The sequence below is a fragment of the Caretta caretta genome, chromosome 10 (genome assembly GCF_965140235.1).
Source record: "Caretta caretta isolate rCarCar2 chromosome 10, rCarCar1.hap1, whole genome shotgun sequence".
NCBI classification, from domain to species: Eukaryota; Metazoa; Chordata; order Testudines; family Cheloniidae; genus Caretta; species Caretta caretta.
In genome coordinates this window covers 65,926,741-65,936,299 of record NC_134215.1, presented here as the reverse complement: position 1 = coordinate 65,936,299, position 9,559 = coordinate 65,926,741, and the positions used below count along the sequence as shown (strand labels likewise).

General features: G+C 41.6%; 1 protein-coding gene across 2 annotated transcripts; it reads right to left on the bottom strand.

Annotated features, from left to right (window-relative positions):
- Positions 1-4,297: 4,297 nt before the first annotated feature.
- COXFA4L3 (cytochrome c oxidase associated subunit FA4L3) lies at positions 4,298-8,868 on the bottom strand. 2 transcript variants are annotated; one of them, XM_048866609.2, is made up of 5 exons: positions 8,777-8,868; positions 7,359-7,419; positions 6,935-7,023; positions 5,849-5,909; positions 4,298-5,229 (listed from the first exon to the last, which is right to left on the bottom strand). In XM_048866609.2, the coding sequence occupies exons 2-5, from the start codon at positions 7,401-7,403 to the stop codon at positions 5,161-5,163; spliced, it is 264 nt and encodes an 87-aa protein (XP_048722566.1). In that variant the 5' UTR covers positions 7,404-7,419; positions 8,777-8,868; the 3' UTR covers positions 4,298-5,160. The 2 variants fall into 2 exon arrangements, with proteins under 2 accessions (XP_048722566.1, XP_048722565.1); XM_048866608.2 differs by lacking the exon at positions 8,777-8,868 and adding an exon at positions 7,578-7,873.
- Positions 8,869-9,559: the final 691 nt, after the last annotated feature.

The window sequence follows — 9,559 nt, the reverse complement described above, 5'->3', positions numbered from 1 at the left end:
GTGAGGAGGGACAAGATATTTCAGAGGGTATTAAAAGTCAATGGGACTTAAGCACATGCTTAAAGTTAAGTGCTTTCCTGAATTGCGGTTAATGTGCCTACCTGCATTTAGCAACTAAAATTTGGCCCTTACTTTTCAAAACTGAGGGTGAAAACATGTCCCCATTGAAGTCAACGGCAAACCTCCCATTGACTTCAATAGGGCTAGGATTTCACCAAGTATTGTGAATCTTGTATAGAAAATGCAAAATGGCCATTGAGAAAATCTATAGCTGCAGTAATTAATGTAGCAAGCTGTGCAGTGATAAAGGAAAGCTCTGGCTGAGAAGATTGCTTGCTCGATTATAATTTCAGAATTCTAATTTAAACTCAGATTTGAAAGGTGTCACTTTTTCTCTCATATACACTACTGTTAATCAAGAGTACCTCCACCAACGTCAACTCTTGTAAAGCTGCTGTAATGGAGGGGAGAAGAGCGCAGTATCTTTTTCCAAAGTACTTCTCATACACACACAGTTAGAGACATATCCTGGTAGAGTGAAATTAACAAACAGTTTAGAAATGTTGTATCTACCAAATAGCTGTAAAACTGAAAATAATTTTAACTTATGTTGCTATTTAAGATGATTAATATGTAAAGAATCATTGTCAATCATTGTTAGGAGCCACACCTGCCTTAATCACACAGTCTGTTTGCACAGTTAAAAATGAAAAAATATTGAACAAAGGTTACTTCCTTCTCTCTCTCTGCAGCACGTAGGCAAATGAAACTTCTACAGGTTATTAGACTAATCAACTGACATGTGTGTGATAATACAGCTGCTGTCAACAGGCATAGCAGAAAATGGAGTTTCCAACTTGCTTTTTGCTTCCCTATATTTTCTCTCTAAATGCTTGGCTCAGAATCTTGCCCTAAGGATGAAATAAAGGACATTACCATAAATAAAACACTGTGTAAGGGCCTGCTCCAGCTTCCATTGACTCAAATTATTAAGAGATCCTCTCTCCACTTTACAACTTTTAACTAAGTTTGTAAATGGTCACTGGCATGGCTAGTAACCACATCGGCACTTAACTACCTTTGAGGAATGGCCTATCACGCATTGAAATCAAAGGGACTTCAGTGTCTAAATACATTTTGAGGAGCTGGGCCCCAGCATTTCTCTGACAGAGGCCTAGTTTATTTTTCTGTACTGTGGATATGATCTCTAACCATATTTGTGTAATTGATTTGATTGGTCATCCTACCTCCCAGCTCTCTGACCAGTTCTGAACGCACTGTATTGATGCTGGTTCTGTATGTACTCCCACTCCTGGGTCTGATGCATCTGTGTACATATGCTCCAGTACATACACTTGCCTTAAAACACCTTTTTAGGTAGGTTACTCTTTAAGATTAACTGGTGGTATAGATTATATTAATTACAAACCAAATGGTATTTACTATTTTTTTGAATGCTATTATCCATACCATAATGATTATAAGAAACTGGTATGAGACATCTAAACAAAGTTTGTGTGATAGACTCAAACAGCTCCTTAACTGTCTATCACAGACAACATGCTGCCTAACCCTTTAGCCACAATGAAACCTTTCACAGACCACAGAATAGTTAATCTACCACAGAGAAACTATCGATTTTGATACCAAAGTCAATAAAAGGAAATAGGGGGATCTCATAGCTACACTGCTTAACTGGTTTTCAACCTTTCCTTTCTGCAGAAGACTAATGAAGCCATTATTCCCAAGATTCCTTGATGAGGATGTAAGCCTTACTTACAAATGTGGGCCTGGCTCAGAATTAATATTTTCTTACAAAAAGAAAAGGAGTACTTGTGGCACCTTAGAGACTAACCAATTTATTTGAGCATGAGCTTTCGTGAGCTACAGCTCACTTCATCAGATGTATACCGTGGAAACTGCAGTTTCCACGGTATACATCTGATGAAGTGAGCTCATGCTCAAATAAATTGGTTAGTCTCTAAGGTGCCACAAGTACTCCTTTTCTTTTTGCGAATACAGACTAACACGGCTGTTCCTCTGAAACCTGTATTTTCTTACAATAAACCTTATAGACTTAGATTTCATTAAAATTCTGACCTCTGAAACAGCTCCATGTCACAATGGCTTTTTCTGTCTTGTCTCTGAAGTTGATATACAGTTACAGCCCTTGATCATCCACCTGCCCAATGTTGTGAGCCATATGGGGGCCATCAAGACATCAAACCCACCTGGCACCAGCCTAGCAAGTATGCTGGCACAGTGCCATGAGGTAGCCACATAAATGGTATGCACCACCAAAAGTTTACCGGTCAACTGCTCAGGCATTAGTCATGTCCATTAGGGTGCAATTAGTAACCACATGAGGTAATCTCCCACTACTGGTGTTGTTAATGTTATCTAACATGAGAAAGAGTGGCAAGGTTGTTTACCAATTAGATCAGGCACTAGGAGTCTGGACTCTTTGTTCTAATTCCAAGCATTGCCAAAGACTTTGTGTGTGACTTCAGTAAGTTCACATCTGTACTTCAGATTCCACAGCAGCACAGTGAGTATAATACCTACCTCACATGAGGTAAGTAAAGGTTAGTTAATATTTGTAAAGTGCTTTTCAATTGCTATGGAAGTATAAAGTAAGCTCTTTCAGGCAGAGATTGTCATTTTCTGGAAGGCCATACAATGCCTAGCGCGACGGAGCTCCAATGTGGTTGGGTTTCAGGTGCTACTGCAAAATAAACGTTAAATAATAATATTCAGGATGAAAGGAGCTATAGAGTTGCAGGTGTAGTGAAGGAAACCAGAGATTTCTTTTTGTCCTGTGAAGTGGTTGGATTGCTCGTGTTTACATGCTTTCCCCTGACTGAGTTATACAACCTTCCTCCCCACTTGTGTTTTATATTGCTGTACATTTAACTTTTCCTGTGGAGAAAATGGTACATTTGCTCCAGAGTAAATTAAAAATGATCTTGGAATTTTTCATATTTTCTGGGGCCTTGCTTGCTAATACCATTACTGGAGTGGGTAAGGGAGAGATATGAGGGAATGCCTACACATCGAGATAAGAATGATATACCCCTATATTTGCTCTTTCTAGCACTCCATTATATATAACCATTGCCCTACACTTATTTTTCTAGTATAGGTAGACCTTTCATGGCAAGATCCGGTTTTTGCAGAGGAGACAAGTGATTTGCTGACAGACAAAAATGTTGAATTCACATATTTACTCAGAGCACAGCACACTTTTGATGAGCATATTCCAGTAAAAAATGTAGAAACACTGAGTAGATGATTAGATTGCACAGAATTATGTTAAAAATGTCTCTCTGTTTAAACAGACAAAAGCCAATATTCTAGAGGACTGGAAGGCAAATTTTTGTGGTTGCACATCTAGGGATCTTCTGATGCCATTCCTATTAAATTTGTAATTTTAGCAAAGAAAAGTTTACAAGTCTGATAATTCCTCTTGTCCTTACACATGAAAATTTTTCTGAAGCTAGGGAGGACTGGAGTTATTTACAGCAGTTGTATGTTGCTGAGTCATCCTTACTTGTAAAAAATAAACTTTATTGCCACATCTGTAAAAAATGCAGCACAACGGTATTGTAACTATTTTCTATTTCTCAAAATCAAACAAACTTTGAGAACTCTGAAGCCACATTAACTTAGTCTAGGTGTATGGCTTCATTATTTACATTCAGTTTTGTTTGCACCATGGCTGAATAATGTATATAGCACTTCACAACTGCTAGCATTAGGGGGATTTTTTTTTCTAATTTAGAGAAGTTATTCCCACAGAATGCAAGTCATTCTCCAGTGTAGCTCATCTAATGATTCCTGCTTTGATTTCTTCACCGTTACAAACTTGTGATTCTAGAAAATTTTATGCACTTTAGAAATACAATATAGTTAGAAACCATACAGTCAGTACATGATACTGTCTGGAGGGAGGATGTGTCGTGACACAATGAAGGAAAACCTTTCTGGAGGGATACCCTCTATGGCGATTATTCCAAAATTACAGGCACATAAAGGAGAAGAATACCTCCAGATCTCTGCATTAACCAATCTTCAGAAAAAATGTAAATTATTAAACAGGAAGTGCCTTATATAGGATCCTACTCCTAATGTAATCTTTGTTGATTTTCTCTTGGTACATGCTATTAAGATTGTTTGCTTTATCTAGAAATCATTTTAAAATGTCTGCTGGGAATCTGCATTGTATGCTTAAACTTGTACGTACAATAAAAAGAGGAGAATAAAATGTATTCTAATAAAGTTTTATGTCCACTCCAAATTAATCTTCATTTTACTTTAATAATTTTTTCACAGGAATAACAGCAGGAACTTACAAATACAAAAGATATGCTCTTGTTTCACTCATACTGAAGTGCTGATAATTTGTCTTAGGACCTGGTCCTGCAAAGACTTACACATGTGCTTAAATTTATGCACTGAGTAGTCCCTCTGAAGTCAATGGTACAACTGACACGGTGCAAAGTTAAGAACATGTGTAAGTCTTTGTAGGATCGGGACTCACCAAATCTGAACTGGAAGCCTAATTTTCTACTATGACTGCTTATGCTGCCATGTACAAATAGCATCTCGGTACAATTAGCATACATCACTGAAATATGGTATAAAGAACTAAGAAGCAACAGACCAGAGTTCTTATTTTGGAGGTGATCTTTTAAAAGAATATTGACACTTTCACACTCATTATCGTCTTGTTCCTGCTCTTTTTGAAGTCACAGGGAATACTGCATAAATCTAAACATTTAAACATAAGTGCCCATTTTATTAGAAAATTTACAAAATTATAATATAGTTTAAGAAAAATAATTCAGCATTCTAAAAAACTCATATGTGAATGAAGGATTTTCCACCCCCTTAAAATTCTGCATATTGAACAATGTACATCAACTTAAACATGACTGTTGAAACAATGAGTACCTGAAAGAGATGTTTATTTTTGGACTGTGTGGATGTTCTGAGGCAACCACTAAGGCAAAATGAAATTCCTCATCCAGAGTCCAAAAATGTAGGGAGACCCTAAAAATGTAGCAGAAGCAATTCCGCACACTGATTTCAGTAGTCGAGTTTGTGCAGAAATGATTCCACTAGATTCATAGAGTACATTTTTAAGGCAATGGCAACTTGTCACTTCATTATCTTTTTGACCTTCTCCAGCTCCTCTATGGATTTCCACTCCTGGTTGATTGATATAAACTAAAAAATAAAAAGAACAATTCATAGAGCAAATTATTATTACAAACCAAACAGTTATCCTCTCTAAAATATATAGTAAGTTTTGTTGGTTTTTTACACTATACAGCAACTTACACAATATCTTGTGTATGAAGAAAGTCTTCTAATAAATAACTTTACATTCTCTTTTTACAAGTAAACAGAAGTACAATTGAGCAATATATTTTCTTTATTAATTATCAGATAAAACAATTCACATTTCAAATGAAAAAACATTACAATCTATGCACAGTAAATAGTTACACCACTCACAATAATTTTTTGCCTACTAAGCCTGACTCTCCACAAATATCTTAAGACTTTAAGAATGAAGTATTTAAGAACATAATATTAGGTTATTTCTGATTTTATGAACACACAGGGTTTAGCCAAGTATTCCATGTTGCATTTGCTCAGCACTTTCCAGAATCAGACCAGGAATGCAGATTTGATTGTATTCTTATATTAACATTCTGCTAACTCATACACTAAATATTATGTATATACATTCATTTAATTTAATCTCTAATGAAATAGAATATAGTTAATTGGCACTACACTCGACACCAACTTTTATGGACTGAATTATTTTATTCGTTACCTTTTGAGACTGGTTAGGATTCACATTTTCCCAAGGTTCTGGATTGCCAGACTTGTTAACGCTAAAAAAGAATTATGAAATTAATTGTAGGAAAAACAAAGAATGTTTTAGGGCCTGGTCTTGCACACCCTTAATCAGCTGAGTAGTCTCACTAGCTTCAGTGTAACTACTGACATGAGTAAAAACTACTTGCACGAATAGGGGTTTACAGCATTAGGCCATTAAACCTGGCAGAGGGACTGGCTTTTGTTTGCAGTTTGTATTCAGACATGCTGTCATTGCTTAATAAATAATAATATCATGTTGTGGTTTAGGCTAACAGTTCCTGGAATTCTTAGCCTTATGGGTAAGGGCCCAGTCATGCTCACAGGTCCATTTTAAAACTGCCATAGACTTCAATGTTTCAAGCTTGGGCCTTAAATTAACAGTCAAACCATTTTAAAGAAAAAAAGCAGTGACTGATAATGGGTATCAAAATACTGCTATCTAGATATGAGCAATCTCAGTCTGTTATTTAACAACCTGATTTAATATCTTAAAGAGGGAGTTATTAATAAAATACCTTAATGAGGTTAAGTGAAATAAACTGAATGAGATGGTAAAGGAAGTGAAGGCAGATTCTGGGTTATTGGCTACTGGAAATGACATATTATGATCTGTGTACCTCTGTCTCAGAAGAAAAAATGTAAAAAGACATATATGTTGTAAAAATGATTCCTTTTCAACACATTCCTCTGAGACATATTAAATGCTCTTTGAATTCACTATTTAGAACTTTGCACAAGAACATTTTAGCTCAAACTACATTTATAGTGAAGACAAAAAAAATTTTCTGAGCAACCAATTCAAAGCTTAATCCAGTTTGGGGAATAAAGACTGGAGTAAGTTCTTTACAAAAATATAATAGGAGAATTAATTATCTGTAAAATAAAGACATTAATTTAAAAAATCTTCTGAGTTTCAGATCTTCCCTAATTCTCCCCTCCCCACTCTGATACCCTGAAGTCAATGAGGTGTATCTGTTTAGCAAAGAAAACTCAATACCAAGCACATAACTCAGAGAAATACCAAATGGGTTATGCTTACATCACATCACTTTTCGTGCGTAGGAAATACAGAGAAGCACTTAGAGCCCCAACTGCTGCGAAGCCCACGAAACCAACCAAAGGAATGAGCTGAAAGACAAAAAGTTAGAAGACAAGACTTTCAAGCACAAGATGTCTCTCTTGGTGGTCCATACACGCTGGAGACATGAATTACAAAGCTTTAAAGAAAGTGAAACCACCCGCAAAGAAAGGCATAACATAGATGCCGATCCCACCATCTCACTTCCACTGTGTCTTCAACTTCTGGGCATTCATCATTTTATTTTTGAAAGTGCATTTTATTAATTTGGCAAATGTCACGTTTTAATGTAACCTCTTCAACATGCACTTGTTCATAGGACTCTTCATCAGTGCCAGGAAGGCAGATCGGATCATCTTAGGGCAAAGCTCTTTTGCAAACTTACTTCTTTGTTTTTCCTTAGCATTTGGAAAAAGCCCAGGTTGGCCATAGCGGCAGCTGTAGACCTGAAATAAAGGGTGTCCAGTTACAATCTCATCAGTGAGGCAATTTAGGTACCATAACTGGCAGAGGTTATTACACACTTGCTACATAATCGCCTATCACCACTAATCCACTATCCCAGATACACTCTGCCGCTAGAGGCAAGGGAGCCTGCATTTACCTGGCCTGGAGGAGAGGGCAGAAGTTGCACTGCAGACACAGCCTTAGCTTGGGGAGGCGTCCAGTCTCTTATATAGCACTGCGCACACCCCAGGAGGCTGGCTGTGTCCCAAGTCACGTAGCCCAGTGCGGAGGTCGTACAGACTGATGCACAACTTCCCCTTGCGGTCTCCTGTCTCTGCAAAACCGGCAGCATGAGGCAGCGTCTCCCCCTGCGGGAATACGTGGGGACCCGGGCTCCAGAGCGCTGCAGAGTTGTGCTTGCAGGTTGGAGGCAGGCAGAGCGAGGGTTAGGTTCCAGAAAGGCTGGCGGCGTGGGGTGCAGGAGTAGGGGGCGGGGTTGGCCGCATCGGGTGCAGAAGGAGAAGGAGGGGGGGGTTGGTTGCACGGGGTGCAGAAGGAGCGGGGGGGGAGGGGGCGTGTTGGCTGTATGGGGTGAAGAAGGAGTAGCGGACCTGGGGGAGGGGTTGGCTGCGTAGGGAGTAGGGGGCGCGGCGGGTGTGCGCGTACCCGGGGGCTGCACAGAGGGACGGAATAAGGAAAGGGGGATTGGCTGCGTGGCCTGGAGAAGGGCAGAGGTTGTGGAGGGCCGGGAAGAGCTGCATGGGGCGGCGGGGAAGGGACGTGTGTGCACCCTTGGCTGCCTAGGATGGGGAAGGCCGGGGTGTATTAGGAGGGGTGGCTCCCCGAGGTGTGGATAGAGGGAGTGGGGTAAGGGGGGGTGGATCAGCAGGGAGAGGGGGCAGTGTAAGGGGGGTGGCTCCTCTGGGGGAGAAGGGGGATGGTATAAGGAGGGGTGGGGATAGAGGGAGTGGGAGGTGTAAGGGGGTGGCTCCTCCGGGGGGGGATGGCTCCATGGGGTGGGGATGGTGTAACTGGGGTGGCTCCGCGGAGGTATTTTGGGGGGTGTGTGTGGCTCGGGCACGGGGGTGGTGTATGGGTGTGTAGGGGGCTGTCAGCTGCAGGGCTGTGCTGTGGAAGAGCCGGGCAGCTGCCGAGGGCTGAGGGGCAGCTCTCTCCCCTGCCGCTCACTTCCCGGTGGCTCGCTGACAGGCAGGGTTGCCGCGCCCTCTGCCCATACTCCCTCCCCGCGCCTGGGCCCCTCCCTCTCTCGCTTCTCCTAATTGCCCCCTTTGGCTCCCTCACCCAGCGTGTCTGACTGGGCCTACTCTCTGCCCACCTCCCGTGCTCCCCCGTTACCCTTCGCAGGAGGCAGCTGCTGCTCGGGGAGGGGTGGCAGGTGCGAGGCAGCTGGGCTGACAGCCTCCTCCTTCCGCGCGTTTCTCCTCCCCGCCGCTACACGTGCTGCGCCGCAAAGCCCCAGCGGTGAGCGGGAAGAACAGGAGCTCCGTTTCCCTCCAAGTCGCCCCTGGCAGCTAGTAGGAGGATCTAGGGAAAGCCCAGCTTGCTCCTTGCACGCCCTCCCCAGAATTACAGATTCGTTGCAGAGATGATTCACAAACACAGTTTAAAGTATGGGCACCAGTTGCTGGCCTCTTGCTAGGACTGTCCGTGCCTGAGGGCAGCAAGTGGTGCACCAACACTGAGCAGGAGGCTGGGGTTGGGCTACTGCATGGGGAGGTTGACTAGTTAGCCAATATTAATAATGGAACAAAAGGCCTGGGTGGGTGGCTCGAATGGAAAATGAAATACAGACCCATTCACCCTAATTCATGGCTTGATCAAAGACACGTTTGCCATGACTGGATACTGTTACCACTGATAGGTGTTCAGTAACCTGTGGGAATTGAGTTTGGTCCCCCACTGGATGTGTATCCACATGACGAAAAGCAGCATAAGGCGCAGCACTTGACACGCATACAGCCAAAAAGGCAAGGGAGGGGGGGAAGTAGTTAGGAAAATTAATTTTCTTGAGATAGTGCTTCAAGCTCACCCCTGACCCACCTTACCCTACGTGTTCTTTCTAAGGCCATCTCCCCAGCTTCTTGTACCAGCAACATCATTCATCCCTATTTTAAAGTT

Coding starts and splice junctions, on each gene's coding strand:
- COXFA4L3 (XM_048866609.2), bottom strand. CDS start 7,403: ATGGCCAACCTGGGCTTTTTCCAAATGCTAAGGAAAAACAAAGAA. Junction 7,024..7,358: donor TGCTAAGGAAAAACAAAGAA/GTAAGTTTGCAA, acceptor TTTGTCTTTCAG/CTCATTCCTTTGGTTGGTTT. Junction 5,230..5,848: donor ATCCTAACCAGTCTCAAAAG/GTAACGAATAAA, acceptor TTTATTTTTTAG/TTTATATCAATCAACCAGGA.